The following is an 18,764-nucleotide window of genomic DNA, read 5'->3' as shown; positions in this document are numbered from 1 at the left end:
AAATAAGATAAATGGCGCCAAGATACACGATGGATTCCTCTATTTGCGTGTAAGTGTGTGTGTGCGTGTTAAGTGTTTTCTTTTTTTTTTTTTTGTTCACAGGTTCGTACATTAATAACAATAATAATAATAATAAACGTAATATAATGGTGTTAGAATTAGGATTTGACATTAAAAAGATCGTGTCTTCTTCTTCTGCTTCTCTTTCGTCGTCTACCCCTCCTCCTTCTTCTGCACCTTTCCCTAACAGCTTCTTTGGTCCTTCGAAAATAATTATCATCGTCATCGTAATCGCGATCGTTATAATCTCTTCATCGTCGTCGTTTTTATTATCCTTGAGGATATTATTATCCTTGGATTGGTGCAAGCTTCTTCGTAAACGTTTATCGACGCGTAAACGTGTAGTAGTATTAGTATTATTATCTCCACAAGTTGGATCATTGCAATCGATGAGAAGCCTTGAATCGCCTATCCATTTCCCATGGCAGCTCGAATTCATAGCAATTCTAACAGCACTTCCGGCCTCATAGGACGTCGATAGTTTCCATCTGCCAATACCCACGAACAACTTTCCTCTCCTACCTTCTTTAATAATAATACTACTACTACTACTACTACTACTACTGCTGCTACTACTAATGCTGCTGCTACTAATACTATTACCGATACTACTACCACTAGTAATTCTATTATTATTATACTAATATTAATTCCATCATTTTCTTGTATATTTTTCTTTTTTTATCTTCCTCGTCATCTTCCTGTCCACGTTCCACGCATATTCTAGTACCTGAAAAATATCAAATATATATTCACAAATGAATGATATTATTCTTCATTGCAATTTTTTATTATCATTTTGGAGAATATAATTGAGAATTTATATTCTCAATACGATTAGATGTTAATCTAAAAAATAATTATTTATAAATTAAAGATTGTTTATAATTGATCGTATTATTATTTAATACGATTAGATGTTATTTCATTGTTAATCGGGATAACTAAGTTTTATGGAAAATTGATGGTTCTTTTTTGTTGTTGTTGTTGTTGTTGTTTAGAATGATTAATTGCAATTATTTTTTTTTATACTAACGTAAATACTCTTCCTTTTTTTTCTTTTATATGAGTTCGAGTCATTTCTTTATTAATACCTATCTCAAACCTATCCAATTGCAATTTTTTATTATCATTTTGGAGAATATTAATTGAGAATTATTTAATACGATTAGATGTTATTTCATTGTTATCGGGATAACTAAGTTATGGAAAATTGATGGTTCTTTTTTGTTGTTTAGAATGATTAATTGCAATTGTTTTTTCTTATACTAATACTCTCCCTTTTTTTTTCTTTTATATGAGTTCAAGTTATTTCTTTATTAATACCTATCTCAAACCTATCCAATTGCAATTTTGTATTATCATTTGGAGAATATTAATTGAGAATTATTTAATACGATTAGATGTTATTTCATTGTTTATCGGGATAATAAGGTTTTATGGAAAATTGATGATTCTTTATTTGTTGTTTAGAATGATTAATTGCAATTGTTTTTTTTTACTAATACTCTCCCTTTTTTTTTTCTTTTTATATGAGTTCGAGTCATTTCTTTATTAATACCTATCTCAAACCTATCCAATTGCAATTTTTTATTATCATTTTGGAGAATATTAATTGAGAATTATTTAATACGATTAGATGTTATTTCATTGTTTATCGGGATAACTAAGTTTTATGGAAAATTGATGGTTCTTTTTTGTTGTTTAGAATGATTAATTGCAATTGTTTTTTTTTTATACTAATACTATCCCTTATTTTTTCTTTTTTTATGAATTCGAGTCATTTCTTTATTAATACCTATCTCAAACCTATTCAATTGCAATTTTTTTTATCATTTTGGAGAATATTAATTGAGAATTATTTAATACGATTAGATGTTATTTCATTGTTTATCGGGATAACCGAGTTTTATGGAAAATTGATGGTTCTTTTTTGTTGTTTAGAATGATTAATTGCAATTGTTTTTTTTTTTATACTAATACTCTCCCTTTTTTTTTTTTTTATGAGTTCAAGTCATTTCTTTATTAATACCTATCTCAAACCTATCCAATTGCAATTTTTTATTATCATTTTGGAGAATATTAATTGAGAATTATTTAATACGATTAGATGTTATTTCATTGTTTATCGGGATAACTAAGTTTTATGGAAAATTGATGGTTCTTTTTTGTTGTTTAGAATGATTAATTGCAATTGTTTTTTCTTATACTAATACTCTCCCTTTTTTTTTCTTTTTATATGAGTTCGAGTCATTTCTTTATTAATACCTATCTCAAACCTATCCAATTGCAATTTTTTATTATCATTTTGGAGAATATTAATTGAGAATTATTTAATACGATTAGATGTTATTTCATTGTTTATCGGGATAACTAAGTTTTATGGAAAATTGATGGTTTTTTTTTGTTGTTTAGAATGATTAATTGCAATTGTTTGTTCTTATACTAATACTCTTCCTTTTTTTTTTTCTTTTTTTTTATGAGTTCGAGTCATTTCTTTATTAATACCTATCTCAAACCTATCCAATAGCAACCTAAAAGGTCGTGCGACTTTTTATCGTTTGCTCTAATCCAACGTGGCTAATCCGTTGACTACTGTTACACCGTTATGGTTTTAAAAATAAAGATAAAAACAAAAGGAGAAAACAAAATATTTGTTATCTTCGTTTCACCGCGTATTCGCAATATTCGAAAAAAATGGTAGTGGGGGCAGGGGAGGGGGGATAACTTTGTCCGAAACCGACGATTACTTTCGATAAGGATAACGAGTTACGTTAAAAATCGTATTTAAACAAAATTACAAAAAAACAAAACAACAACAACAACAAAATAATATCCTTTTCTTTAATACACTCGACACACTAGGGTAGTGTATTTTATTGTGTATTTTTACAGAAAGAGAAAGAGAGAGAGAGAGGAAAAAAAAATTAAACAAAGAAACTTTGTGTTTGTATTTGAAAAAGAAAATCTTTTGAGATTATTTTTTTCAGTGCGAAATCGAACACATTTTTTATTATTTTGATTTTTTCGGTTTTTCTCTTTTACTTTTGTTATTTGCCGACTGGTGTCATACGAAGAGAGAGAGAGAGAGAGAGAAAAAAAATATTTGTATTTTCTAAAAAAAAAAAAAAAATAGAAGAAGGTTTTTATTTTTTCGAGAATAGTATTTGAAAAAAATTGTTCTGTCGGTATATATTGACGAATTCGTGATTAATATGTTAATAATAAAATATCGATGTCACGAATTTTACGAGAGATATGATTATATATTTGAATTAATAAAAATATTCTCTCTCGTGCATCTCCGTTTGATTATTCATTTAAACAAAATATTAATATAAAAATCGAACAAAAAATATTAATAAAAAATCAAATAAATAATTAAATATTAATAAATTTTGGGGGATTTTTCAATCAACGTTACATTCCATTATTTATTCGATTATGCATTTTCACACGTTGAAAAATAAATATATATATATAATAATAATAATAATATATATGGAAAATAATATTATTTATATTATATAAATAAATATAATATAAATATAATATAATATAAAATATTTTTAATATTAATTATAAAATTTAATATTAATTTATAAAATAATATAAATAAATATATAATATAAAATATTTTTGATTACGCATATTCGATAATATTATATTATACGTAATATATTATGTTACACTGGTAATACGATTTGATTTGTTTTTACTGTTTTATATTTCTATTTACAATATTGCATATATAGTATAACCTTCTCTATGAAATTTATCCTTACCTTCGGCCAAGGAAGAAGATATCCGTTTGCAAGCTTTGGAAGCACGCACGATAGTGAATGCAACACACCTATGGCTGAAAGGTACGAAATATTCGATTACAACTAACGTCATTCGATCGTATTTTTATTATATTTTCTTTTTTCTTTTTTTGTTTAAACTTCCCGACGTTGTATTTGTAATTTTTTAAAATATCCGTATATGTATTATGCAATAATACGATTCAATATTAAAATAAAAATATTAAATTGTTTGACATCGAGAAGAAAACGGAGCGCATACAATTTGATTTCTTTTATTCTTTTTTTTTCTTCTTTTCATGCGAGATCTATCTGTGTCATCTTGTCAAACTTTTATATATCAAGCCAGTTAAAAATTTATACTCTCGTGAAAAATAAAATGTTTAACCAAAAAAAAGAGAAAGAATAACATACCGAGAGAAACCGTTTCGAAACAAAAAAAAAAAAAGAAATCCGTATGTAAAAACGGTCCGTTCAAATTTAAACAATGATCAAAAGAAAGAGAACAGGCAAAAGGATTAAAAATAGGATAAAACGAAAAACCGTTCGAGTGAGTCTCGTCTCGTTTTTTCTTCCTTTTAAATTTTTTCTTTTTTTTTTACATATATAAACACCTACACATATATATATCTCGTATTAAATATTAAAATGTAATATACAGGAAACGAATAATATAAGAGAATGAAATAGGAAAACGTTCGCTAGTCTGAATTTTCTAGGAAAAGAAATAATAATGATAATAATAATAATAATAATGATAAAAGAAAGTATAATATAAAAAGGGAAGAAAAACGTGCAGGAGTACTACTACCTGCTATAAAGAATCACTTTGTGTTAAGCATGAATACGTGTTCGTACGTGCGAACGTACGTATGTATATGTGTGTGTGTGACCCACATATGTCAATGAAAGATCTTTTTAACTCTTTTAAAAGGTGAATTTATCTCGATAGACGCCAATCACACGATTTTGAAAAAGTATTCCGATGACGTGTATACGACTCGATCAACAACGAATTTATATACTTCGTGTATGTATATGTGCGTACGTGTGTGTATATCAATGTCGTTCTTGTATAAACATTTTTCTCATTCTCTTTTGCAATATTTTTTATTATTTTCTCTCTCTCTCTCTCTCTCTCATTTCCACTGCGGTTTTCCCTTATTTTCTATACGAAGAACGAATTTTTATATTTTTTTTTTTTTTTTTTTTGGTTTATTTTTGTATTCGATACTTTTCCCCCCAGTAACAACTACGACGTACACTCGAAAAATAATGATTTCCATGTTAATTCATCGTTATTCACGTATATTTGTTACCACTTGAAAATTAAATTGCCACTCGAGACACGACTACCATTCATATCCTACTCCATCACCACCACCCACGTATTCGTTTATTATACCAATGGTGATATTGTTTATTAAATTGTTTTATCAAAAACGTTCGGAGAGAAGAAAATATAGTTTTTTAAAAGGGGAAAAGAAAATTAATAAAAAAAGCGAGAAGGGTGATTTACAATATGACGATTGGAAAAAATTAAACGAACGAATGAAAAAAAAAAACAAACAAAAAGGAGATAATATTTTAATCGCGATGTTTAAATAAATTGTGACCAGATTAAAAAGAAAAACACATATATAAATAAAAAAAAGAAAAAAGAAATATAACACGATATGATATCGGTATGATGGAATAATAAGAATAAAAAATATGATAATAATGAATAATAAAAAATAATGAATAATAAAAAATAAATACGGTGGACTGTTGTTCGTGATCTTTTTTTTTTTTAAATAAAAGAATAGGAAATAAATAATAAATAAATAAGAAAAGGAAAATAAATAATAATGAAATAAAAGAATAGGAGAAAAAAAAAGAAGGGGGAGAGAACAATTGAAATTGTAATAGTGTTGTATGAAAAAAAACGTTTGAAATTTTATGATTTGAAAATAACGAAATATCTATGAGATTTATAATCTATCAATAAAAAGATAAACGTCGTTTTGTTCGTACCACGAATCTATCTGCGGGATTTTTCATGGAAAATTTTCTGGAAGCGGTAACTTGTAATACATGCATACATGCATACATGCATACATGCATACATGGATACATGGATGCATAGATGGGTAACTAGATAGATAGATAGATAGATAAATAGATAGATAGATACATAAACGTTCGATCGATGGATGGACTTGTAAATTTCAATATATATATACATATATATATTTATATATGTATGTGTATATATATATATCAAGTTTACACATTTGTTACACAATTGAGGTAGCTCGAAAATGTTCAAAAATATATATACACCTTGCGTGCGACAATTTTCAGCGTGTTGTCAGCATAGAATTTCGTTTTTATTTTGTTTTTTTTTTCACCTCCGAAACCTTCCCTCCCCCCCCACCCTCGCCACCCACACCCATGTCGAGCTGTTAGTAACGACCGTTGTAAAATATCAAAATCCCTGGGAAAAAAAAAGACAACAAGAAATCCTCAAAATGATGTCGTATAAAATTAAACATGTGAAACGGAAAGGAAAAAAAAACGAAAAAAAACAGGAACAAACCAAAATAGAAAAACCCGTATCCTCCTCCCCATCGAATGAGATTTACGTAAACGTACGTGAAATATTGCACGACGCGTAACTGAAAACAAAGTTTTCTACGATTTCGTTTGACGTTTTGCATAAAAACGTATATATTTTAGAGTCTAACGAAAATATTATTGGTAACGATTTCGATTGAGAGAGAGAGAGAGAGAGAGAGAGATTTTATTAAAAAAAATTTACGAGTAACGTGAGTTCATCGTAAAACCGTCGAATTGAATTACAAATAATCTTCCCATAAAACACGATAGATAGTATTCCTATAAAAGTGTGCGGTGTTGCGTGGAAAAAAAGAAAAAAAAAAAAAACCCCCATAGTTTATTAATTATTTTCAAGTAATTTAATTTTTATGTGTATCGATGTCGTCATTTTGTTCGTTCGTTTTTAACCCACTTGTTATGTGCGTTACGTTTCTTACCTCATTTTGGGTATTTCATTTTCAATGCCAATTTCGGTATCGTTGTATCCAGCAGGTAGAAAGGAAAGTAACGTCACACCTATGAAAGATCAATTAGAAATCATCGAACATTTTTTATAATATATTTTATATACACGAATTCAACATAATATCGAATTAGAGAAAATAAATAAAGATAACGAAGAAAAATTGTTAACGTAGAAGAAAAGGTGCTTATAATTCAAACGAAGAGAGAGAGAGAGAGAGAGAAAAAATGAAACTATAGAAAATAGGGAAAAAAAAATGACAATAATTCGAATGAAGTACAGGTAACCCTCCCCTATACACACGAATAGGTTCACACATAGGTTTGTTTAATAGGTTTGTTTAGATATTCTTAGGAACTGCCGTGTCGTGTGTAACCGTGTTACATTAAACCCAGATTTGATTATTTTGAAATAATTTATGATTAGTTTTGTAAACATGTTAATCAAAAATTAAATTATCCAGTGGTGTTGTTAGAAAATACAATGTTTTGCAAAGGGTTCTCGTTAGAATTTGTTTATTCGTGTTATAGGAAACCGTGTTTGTAAGAGGATTACCTGTATCAATTAGAATGAAACGAGAATAAAAAAAAAGACGAAAAACTGAAGTAATTTTTTTTTGTTTTAAGTTTCTTTTCTCTTTGTCTTTTCTTTTTGTCTTTTCTTTTTTATTTTCACGGCGTTCAACTAAACTCCCGTGATCACTCACTCCTGTCGTGAAGCAAAGGACGAAGAATTCCAGAGTGACAAGATTGAAAGCTTCGACAGCTCCTGATTTGATCCAGTCTAGGACAATGCTTTCCACCATTTTTCTCCGAGATTCGTATACTGCGAGTACGTTTTTGTGTTCCACTGCCACATCCCGTATTGCACGCTGACCACTCGCTCCATTCGCTTACTATACAATCTACCACTGTAAATAACAACAAAATTATACAAATTAAATATTTTTTATTTATGTTAGTTATACACGTGTAGAAAATAATTATGTGAGAGGGGTTCTTTGAAAGGAAACTAACAGAAAAAAGTCATTATTAAAAGAATCTGACAAATATTTACGAAGATCTTTTATAATATATATATATAATAAATAAATTATATATTAATATTAATTATTAATAATAATTATATATAATATAAATATAATAATATATAATAAATATATAATAATATATATATATAATAAATAATAAATAAATTATATATAATTATTAATAATAATTATATATTAATATAATATTTTTGTTAAATAAAAATATGTATATTAATTTTTTTGTTAAATAATAAAAATATATATATATAATAATATAATATTTTTGTTAAATAAAAAATATATAATAATATAATATTTTTTATATAATATAAATTTTTATATATATATATATATTTTTTTTTATTATTTCTTTAAACGCAAATATTAGATTATATTCTTTTATTTTTCACTTCATTCCTTTTATATTTTTATAACCGTTGTTTCGTTTCGTTTCGTTTCGTTTCGTTTCGTTTCGATAACAATTTGATTAAGAATAAATCTTTGAAATCAGATTATTATTTTCAACACGAATTCGATGGTTCTATTCACGATGAGGGAGGGTGGTGGAGGGGGTGGGGGAGAGGGCAGGGAGGGAAACGAAGAATTCGTCATGAATGAATCGATCCGCCTAACTCCACCTATACGTGTGTATAACTATACATATGCATGTATGTATGTACTCCTATATACGTTTTTCTATTAGCTCTATTGAATTCGAAACGACTACGGAAAAATAGGCTTCGGTTGGTATTTATAATCCTTTCTTCTTCTTTTTAATTTTTTACTCCCCCCCATCCTCCTCCTACTCCTCTTTCTTTTCTCATTCTTTTTATTTTCTATTCGATAAAATGTTCATACGTCCGGTATATATATATATACGTTTTATTTTGTTATTTTTTGATAAAATCGAATGGAAATGTACGAAAAAGTATTCGGGAGAATGAACAATTACGTATTGTTAATTATAAAGATACGAATTTTTATATAATTGCAAGCATGTATGTGTTAGTGAATACATGTATATCGGTGTTAATGTGTTAGTGTTAGTTAAATGTGTTAGTGAACGACAAGTATATCGGTGTATAAATGTTTTTACTTTTTTTTTCTCTTTTTTGCAAAATAAAAATCGTTAATTTGTATATTCATTTGAGATGATAACGTTTAAACGCGTATAATTGCAATTGTTATCGCAGGTAATAATAGAAATAAAAAAGAAAGAAAGAAAAAGAAAAGAAAGAAAGGGAAAAAAAATATAAACCTGCATCTACGATGCATTTATTCGATGAAAAAATAAAAAAGAAAGAAAAAAAAAAGACTACGAATATTTTCAAGAGAAAATTAATTACGTTTCAATCGAATATATTATATTAAACGATTAACAACGAAAAATCAAACGTCAATGAGGAGTAAAAAAAAAAGAAAAGATATGCGAAAAACAAATAACCATGGAATTAATTGATGTTTTATATGGGATAAAGATCGTCAGTATATTAAATTGTTTTGTTATGAAATTTGAAACAATGCATGGTACATATAAATTATCATATTATAACGAATACAAAATAATTAACAGGATATTAATGAGCCGTTCAGTGCACACATCGATTAACTCCATAAAACAATGTACATTGTTTTTTTAAAATTTCTGTTATAATATAGATTCACATATATATATATATATATATATGTAGAATGCATAAATACAGATATAACTTTCATTTAACGGTGTATAAAATTAATAAGAAATAATAGCCAAAAATAATCGTCAGTAATGTTGAAATAAATTATTTATTTTTTAATGGCCCACAAAAATTTGGCCGTTTAATGATATTAATCTTTATTATTTCATTTATTATATAAATTTATTATAAATTTAATTTAAATTATTATAAATTTATTAAAAAATATTATATTATAAATTTAATTTAAATTATTATAATTTATTATAAAATATTATTATATTATAAATTTATTATAAATATAAAAAGTTCTGACTATACCAAGTGCTTTGACAGATAAATTAAAGATTTTTCAAAAAGTTGAGTTAATCGATGTGTGCACTGAACGGCTCATTTAATGATATGTGACGATATTTGACGTAATTTAATGTAGAATGCATAAATACAGATATAACTTTCATTTAACGGTGTATAAAATTAATAAGAAATAATAGCCAAAAAATAATCGTCAGTAATGTTGAAATAAATTATTTATTTTTCAATGGCCCACAAAAATGTGGCCGTTTAATGATATTAATCTTTATTATTTCATTTATTATATAAATTTATTATAAATTTAATTTAAATTATTATAAATTTATTATAAATATCAAAAGTTCTGACTATACCAAGTGTTTTGACAGATAAATTAAAGATTTTTCAAAAAGTTGAGTTAATCGATGTATGCACTGAACAGCTCATTTAATGATAGGTGACGATATTTGACGTAATTTAATGTAGAATGCATAAATACAGATATAACTTTCATTTAAGGGTGTATAAAATTAATAAGAAATAATAGCCAAAAAATAATCGTCAGTAATATTGAAATAAATTATTTACTTTTCAATGGCCAACAAAAATTTGGCCGTTTAATGGTATTAATCTTTATTATTTAATTTATTATATAAATTTATTATAAATTTAATTTAAATTATTATAAATTTATTAGAAAATATTATTATATTATAAATTTATTATAAATATAAAAAGTTCTGACTATACCAAGTGTTTTGACAGATAAATTTAAGATTTTTCAAAAAGTTGAGTTAATCGATGTGTGCACTGAACGGCTCATTTAATGATAGGTGACGATATTTGACGTAATTTAATGTAGAATGCATAAATACAGATATAACTTTCATTTAACGGTGTATAAAATTAATAAGAAATAATAGCCAAAAAATAATCGTCAGTAATGTTGAAATAAATGATTTATTTTTCAATGGCCCACAAAAATTTGGCCGTTCAATGGTATTAATCTTTATTATTTCATTTATTATATGAATTTATTATAAATTTAATTTAAATTATTATAAATATAAAAAGTTCTGACTATACCAAGTGTTTTGACAGATAAATTTAAAATTTTTCAAAAAGTTGAGTTAATCGATGTGTGCACTGAACGGCTCATTTAATGATAGGTGACGATATTTGACGTAATTTAATGTAGAATGCATAAATACAGATATAACTTTCATTTAACGGTGTATAAATTAATAAGAAATAAAAGCCAAAAAATAATCGTCAGTAATGTTGAAATAAATTATTTATTTTTCAATGGCCCACAAAAATTTGGCCGTTCAATGGTATTAATCTTTATTATTTAATTTATTATATAAATTTATTATAAATTTAATTTAAATTATTATAAATTTATTATAAAATATTATTATATTATAAATTTTATTTAATTATTATAAATTTATTAGAAAATATTATTATATTATAAATTTAATTTAAATTATTATAAATTTATTATAAAATATTATTATATTATAAATTTATTATAAATATAAAAAGTTCTGACTATACCAAGTGTTTTGACACAAATATAAAATGTTTCAAAAGTTGAGTTAATCGATGTGTGCACTGAACGGCTCAAAATTTAATGATAGGTGACGATATTTGACGTAATTTATTAATTAATAGTCATGTATATGTGTAATAATACATTAATAGAAAAGATTGTTGTTTGAAAGCTTTCCTTCGATAACCTATTCCCTTTACATTAGCCTCGATCTTTAAACAGGGGTGCGGTGATCGATCGATTCGCTATAGTACGTCGAGAGAGCTAAATAATTTCATCCATTTGGCTTTGGAGAACTTCAATGCCAACAAAGGGACAAAATGTTTTACCTAGTGGAATCCGAACAAACTCTATTATTCGATACGTACGAAATATGAAGGTAATTTAAAAAAAAAAAAAAAAACGTTTAACCGAACAACAACGACGACAACAACAATAAAAAAATCGATTCGTATATCCAAACGTGAAGTTTCGCGTGCTTGTTGGTTTTATACTTTTTCCCTTTTTTTTCTTTTTTCACGTTTACGCGTGTTGTCAAACTGAACGTAAATATTTTTTTCTATATTTGTTTGTCGAGGCGAGTTGAAAATAAATGACTAATAAAATCCGTTTGATTTCGAATAGTAATGACAATACGAAAAAAAAAAAAAAAAGAAAAAGTATTTACTATCACTTATTGAACTAACTCACGATCGAAACGCGTATCTTCTAAATTATTATAAAAGTAAAAATAAAAGAAAGAAAAAAGCAACACACACACACGCATAAAAAAAGAACAATCAATAAATTTCATCGTACCTAACGAATTCTAACAATACGAAAAAAAACGTAATTATTTTCGCGAGAGAAATGAAGAGAGACAGTACAACGAGATAAAATATAAAAAAGTAAAAGAGTAAAAAGGTAAAATAGAAAATAAATGAGAAAAATCAATAAACTTTCAAATATAAAGAAGATAAAAAATTGTTTGTATTTAATACTCGATTTAGTAGAAAGTAAGAACAAATAATAGGAGAAACGTGATGGTTACGTAGCTTCTTATGTCTTGGAGATGACAGAAGACTCTAACTTCCGGTCCCCGGAAGCAAGATAATCGTCTTCCGGCAGAAAGCTTTGCACCTCTTCGTTCCTTTAGCAAATCACTATGACTCCTTTTCCGTACTTATTCATTTTCTCTTTCTCTCTTTCTCTAACATTATCGAATTCACTTGAGCAGCTAGCTAGTAGTCACGAACTTAAAAAAACGAATTATTTTAATCGTGAACGATTAATAATGTAACATAATAAATCACGAACTTAAAAGAAACGAATTATTTTAATCGTGAACGATTAATAATGTAACATAATAAAATAATAATAATATTATTTATATATGTATTTTATTATTATATTATTTATTATTTTTTTTTATTTATTTTATAAATTATTATTTAATATATAATATAATATTAATAATAATAATATAATATAATAATATTATAATATTATATAATAATATAATAATAATTATAATAATAATATAATAATAATATTATAATATAATATAATAATACTAATTAATAATATCATTAATAATAATAATATAATAATAATATAATAATATATATAATAATAATAATATAATAATATAATATAATAATTAATATAATATACTAATAATAATAATAATAATAATAATAATAATAATTGTTTATCGTAAAATAAATAATATTCAACGAGATATTGAAATCAATTCTAATACGAATTTTATAATCGACGGATTATAGAAACACAACCATTTTAACTGAATTATCTTATCACTTGTGTTCTATTTTCTAGTCTACTATTCTCATCAGTTCGTTGCTTTAACGCGATTTCACGATTTTAATTAAACGATACAATTTCTATCTCTCTCTCTCTCTCTTCCTCCCACTCTTTTTCTTTTTTTCTTTTTTTCTATTTCTGTCTATCTGCCTGCCTTTCCCTCTTTTTAGAAAAGAAAAGAAAAAAAACGAAAAAAAAAAGAAAGAAAGAAAGAAATTAGGTCGAGCGGTATAAATCCTATTAATTTGAAATATCGATTTCTCATACATCTAACTTACTTCACGAATAAGAGAGAGAGAGAGAGAGTTACATCTGTACAATACTCTCGTATTTCTAATAACATGGAAATATTAAATTTAAAAAAAAAAATAATGTACTTTTTCGCACAGAGATTTCTTTAGGGTTTCGTTCGAAAGGGTTGTTTGAATTCAACATTAATTATACTTATTTTTTTTTTTTAATATAACTTTTTACGCGATCCAATCATTTGTTTAATCTTTCGATAATAATTGAACATTTAATATTTTATTATTAGCCTATTTCTTTGAATCCTATCGTTTGTCTTAAATATACATATCGATGATTATGAAAATGATCTTTATAATTATTTTCAATATTTCTTAAATATACATTTTAATGTATAATGTTAAAATATATTAATAATAAAAATATAATTAATGTTAAAAATAAATTAAATATATATTTTATTATCTTTAAAAAAAATATAATTTATCGAAGGTTTCTCTCTTGCTTAAAGGAATTTTGTTGAATGCATAAATATATTCTTTAGTTCCCTTTCAAGCGAGACCTAATTTTCTTTTAAACCTTTAAAACCCTTAAACCTCTATTTAAAATTTCTAGCAAAAAATATTTCAAACGTCGTTTAAAATCTTCTTAACGTTTCGATCCCTCGTGTATTTTTTCCTTTTTTTTTTTTTCTTTTTGGCACATCGCAGTAAAAATAAAAAATCATTGTCAAATATCTCCCTGTTCAGGAAAGTTAAAACAAATGTATTTTAGTTTAAACAATCCTAATTATTAGTAGAGTACATTGTAATGTTCAACATACTTTAAATGATTGTTAATTAATCGAAGAAAATGTATATAATAATCAAAAAACATTAATTCGGCAACCGTTCTTTTCGAAATCCTTCGTTTCATTAGCAAATTGTCTTCTATCAAAGTTTTTTTTATTAAATATTTATTAAATATTTTTTATTCAATATTTTTTATTAAATATTTATTAAATATTTTTTATTAAATATTTTTTATTAAATATTTATTAAATATTTTTTATTAAATATTTATTAAATATTTTTTTTATTAAATATAAAATTTAATATAATATGTATTAAATATTAATATAATAATATTTTTTTTTATTAAATATGTTTATATGACTTACGAAAAAGTTGCGTATATCAATAAAATAAATTAATATTCGTAATAAATAGAATTTCTTTTTTTTTTTTTCGGAGAAAGTCATATAAACAACTTTTAATAAATAACTTTGATAGAATACAACGTGCCAGTTTGAAGGTGAATTTCGAGGAGGACGGTACACGGAACATATACTCCGAGCTTTTCGATAACAATAGACACTTGCATCGATTAATTAACAATTATTTTAATGCACTAATGCACTCTACTTATGTTACAGAACAATTTTACCATCCAAGTTATCACCGATAATTAGGAACGTTCAAATATTATATAAAATGAACAAAATGTTAAAATCAAAACGTGTTACAATCTTCCAAATACTTTTTTTATTAGAGATATATTCCCGGTTGTACACATGCGTCTGTTATTTCGAAAATTACATAAAAAACATTTAATGAAAATTTTTCATAAATACACACCGTTCTAATCTTAACGTGAAATTTTTAAGAGAACAGTGCATCTAACATAATATACTTTATTAATATAATTATAATAAAGTATAATATTTATTTATAATTAAATCAAATTAAATATAAATTATAATAATTATTTATTATTAAATAAAATTATATATAATTATAATTATTTATTATTAAATAAAATTAGAAAATATAATATTTATTTATTAATTAAATCAAATTATATAAATTATAATAATTATTTAAGGTATATATCGAACATTATCAAGGTATTTAACATCCCCACAAATAATTACATAAAAATGAACAAAATGTTAAAATCAAAACGTGTTACAATCTTCAAAATACTTTTTTTTTATTAGATATATTATTCCCGGTTATACACATGCGTCTGTTATTTCGAAAAATCACATAAAAAACATTTAATGAAAATATTTTCATAGATAACTCAACGTTCTAGTCTTAACGTGAAATTTTGAAGAGAACAGTGCATCTAACATATACTTTATTAATATAATTATAATAAAATATAATATTTATTTATTAATTAAATCAAATTATAAATTATAATAATTATTTATTAATTAAATAAAATTATAAAATATAATAATTATTTATTAATTAAATAAAATTATAAAATTAATAATTATTTATTAATTAAATAAAATTATAAATTATAATAATTATTTAAGGTATATATCGAACATTATCAAGGTATTTAACATCCCCACTCGTCTTTCAATAAACAAAAGCATCTCGTAATAATTATTGATCGATGTATCTCATCATACGCAACATATACACACACACACACACACACACACATATACACGACAATTAACATTAGAACGTTCCATAATCTCATTCTCACTCTTTTTATTTTTTCCATATCGTTTCATAAATTTATTCGTTACAGTCGTCCGAGAAAACATGTTTCCCTTCCAGTAGAAAAGAAAAGAAAAGAAATTTGTTTAAATTTGATTAAAAAAAAAAAAAAAAAAGAGAATAAATCCAATAAACGAAAACGTATGTATTACATTTGTATATTATGTTTCTTTCTAACGTGTATGTATATAAATATGTTATTACGTATACGCCAGTGAAAAGCGTGTAAAACCCGTTAAACGAGATTACGAATGGTGGGGGGGGGGAAACTTGTCGTACGTGTTGAAAACGTCACACATTGAATTTATCGCGTTCGTCACGTCAATTTTGTACTCGAGTCGTCGTACTACACCTATCCGTTTGCCTGACATGTATTTTCTTTATTTCATTTTATTTCATTTTATTTTGTTTTATTTTATTTTATTTTATTTTATTTTATTTTATTTTATTTTAATTTTTTTTTTCTCTTTTTTTTTTTTTTTTTTTTTCAACTCGAAGATCGTATCCCACGAAGCAAATTTACGCTATCAACATCAAATATAAATGAATAAAAATTATATTACGTTATATGTATGATAAGTCTATTGATATCAGAAAAAAAAAAGAAAAAAGAAACAAAAAAAGAAATGATGAACTTTTCTCTTTCATAGAACTAAGATTCGAAAACTGTTCCGCAACTCGACTCCTTGTTCAAAGTGAACTTTGCTTAAAGGTAACTAATTACCTTTAAATTACTTCGCAATTATGTAACTTTGAAATTAGAAAAGAAAAAAAAGAAAAAAAAAAAAAAGAAAAAAATGCACTGTAAAATAAACTCGCGTATAATAATTTTGTAAAATTATTATCGAACATTGTAAAAGCGACTTTGATGGTCAACGAAAAAGAGAAGAAAACAAATATTACGAAATATGTCAATTTTTGGGATTTAATTCGCATCGGTTATAATCCTGCATACTGTAAAAAAAAAGAAAAGAAGAAAAAAATGCACTGTAAAATAAACTCGCGTATAATAATTTTGCTAAATTATTATCGAACATTGTAAAAGCGACTTTGATGGTCCACGAAAAAGAGAAGAAAACAAATATTACGAAATATGTCAATTTTTGGAATTTAATTCGCATCGGTTATAATCCTGCATACTGTAAAAAAAAAGAAAAGAAGAAAAAAATGCACTGTAAAATAAACTCGCGTATAATAATTTTGTTAAATTATTATCGAACATTGCAAAAGCGACTTTGATGGTCCACGAAAAAGAGAAGAAAACAAATATTACGAAATATGTCAATTTTGGGATTTAATTCGCATCGGTTATAATCCTGCACACTGTAAAAAAAAAGAAAAAAAAATTAAAATGTAATAAGAAACTCGTCGAAATAGGAAAGTTTTTAACTTTGAAAGATGAATCGTAATTACAAACCCTTTCCTCGTCCAATAATATTCCTTTACCCATCTCGAAATGTAAATAATAATTATAAAATATTAAAAAAAAAAAAGAAGAAAACCTCAATATTTGACAGATTTTACAAAGAGATTAAAACAAAAAGAAAAAAAATGATTATTTGATCAACTCACCGCCGCAAGTTTCTTTAAAATCGTCGCAACAATCGGCAAGTTTGAGACACGCGTGATCGCAGTAACACGGTTTGTCTCTTGGGCTTTCGATTATGGCATTTGGTGATTCCTTTTGTATGACACAACCGGAATCCCTTCCTTGACAACAAAGCTTAGCGGCACTGCAACTTCCGGCTTGTGCTGTGTCGATGTACAAAATCAAGCCGAGGATGATGATAAAAATATTCAATTGAAATTGATTTAATATCATCGAAAACACCCATCTTCTTTATTATCATTTTTCTCGTCGTTGTCATCATCGTCATTATCATGGTATTATAATCATCCCTCGAATAATCAAAATAATATTTAATAATATAACAAAGAATAAAAATAAAAGAAGAAGAAGAAGAAGAAAACAAAAAAAGGAACGTCTAATATATTTCATCTATCGTTCTTATTATAATTGAATTGCTATACAAAAAATCGTTCATCGTTGAATAAAATAATGAAAACGAAGAAAACGATTAAAAAACGACGACAATCCCGGAAATGAAAAATATTCAATCGACATGATCGTTCGTAACGTTTTTAATTTGATCTACCGATCATTTGTTATATTTTAAAAATACGTTCAATTTAAATTTACATGATCAAACTAAATATGAAAAAGTGACAAATGAAAAAATTAGAAAACGAAAAGTAAGGGGGTCTATTATCTCTCTTTCACTTTCACTTAAATAACTTCGAATTAATCGCGAAGTGTATTATCTCGATTATTTATGTACTATATACTATATATATGTATGTATGTATGTATGTATCTATAACAACAACCGGTGTTTCCCGTTTCAACCTCGTGTCAAGAGAGTCGCGAATGAACTGAGGCGATTTCAACGAGAACGAGGGTGTACCACCACACAGCATCGTATCGCGGATTGCACACACAACTCTCCCCCTTTTAACACGTCCCGTCTGGTGCGCGCGCGCGCACAAACACACACACACACAGACCAATCTTTTTCACTCACTCTCATTCACTATCTCTCTCACCCTTTCTTTCCCTTTCTTTCTTTCTTTCTTTCTTTCTTTCTTTCTTTTATATAATACTATACTATACTATACTATACTATATATAGTATACTGTACTATACTGTACTATACTATGCATACATAGG

The 18,764-nt window shown here is 25.6% G+C and overlaps 1 protein-coding gene and 2 long non-coding RNA genes across 3 annotated transcripts; all 3 read right to left on the bottom strand.

The window, feature by feature from the left end:
• Positions 1-693: 693 nt before the first annotated feature.
• LOC122515690 (somatomedin-B and thrombospondin type-1 domain-containing protein) lies at positions 694-18,478 on the bottom strand. The gene is made up of 5 exons (XM_043633093.1): positions 17,608-18,478; positions 7,634-7,837; positions 6,902-6,980; positions 3,846-3,919; positions 694-790 (listed from the first exon to the last, which is right to left on the bottom strand). Exons 1-5 carry the CDS (start codon positions 17,855-17,857, stop codon positions 696-698), a joined length of 702 nt encoding a protein of 233 aa, XP_043489028.1. The 5' UTR covers positions 17,858-18,478; the 3' UTR covers positions 694-695.
• On the bottom strand, positions 2,065-2,912 carry LOC122515691. The gene is made up of 2 exons (XR_006303343.1): positions 2,580-2,912; positions 2,065-2,339 (listed from the first exon to the last, which is right to left on the bottom strand). It is a non-coding gene; the product is annotated as an uncharacterized LOC122515691 (long non-coding RNA).
• LOC122515692 lies at positions 12,433-13,332 on the bottom strand. Its single transcript, XR_006303344.1, has 2 exons — positions 13,261-13,332; positions 12,433-12,705 (listed from the first exon to the last, which is right to left on the bottom strand). It is a non-coding gene; the product is annotated as an uncharacterized LOC122515692 (long non-coding RNA).
• Positions 18,479-18,764: the final 286 nt, after the last annotated feature.

The sequence above is a fragment of the Polistes fuscatus genome, unplaced genomic scaffold (assembly GCF_010416935.1).
Source record: "Polistes fuscatus isolate 324 unplaced genomic scaffold, CU_Pfus_HIC Scaffold19, whole genome shotgun sequence".
Classification (NCBI taxonomy): domain Eukaryota; kingdom Metazoa; phylum Arthropoda; class Insecta; order Hymenoptera; family Vespidae; genus Polistes; species Polistes fuscatus.
Note: the sequence above shows the minus strand (reverse complement) of the source record. Positions and strands in the feature narration are given on the sequence as shown.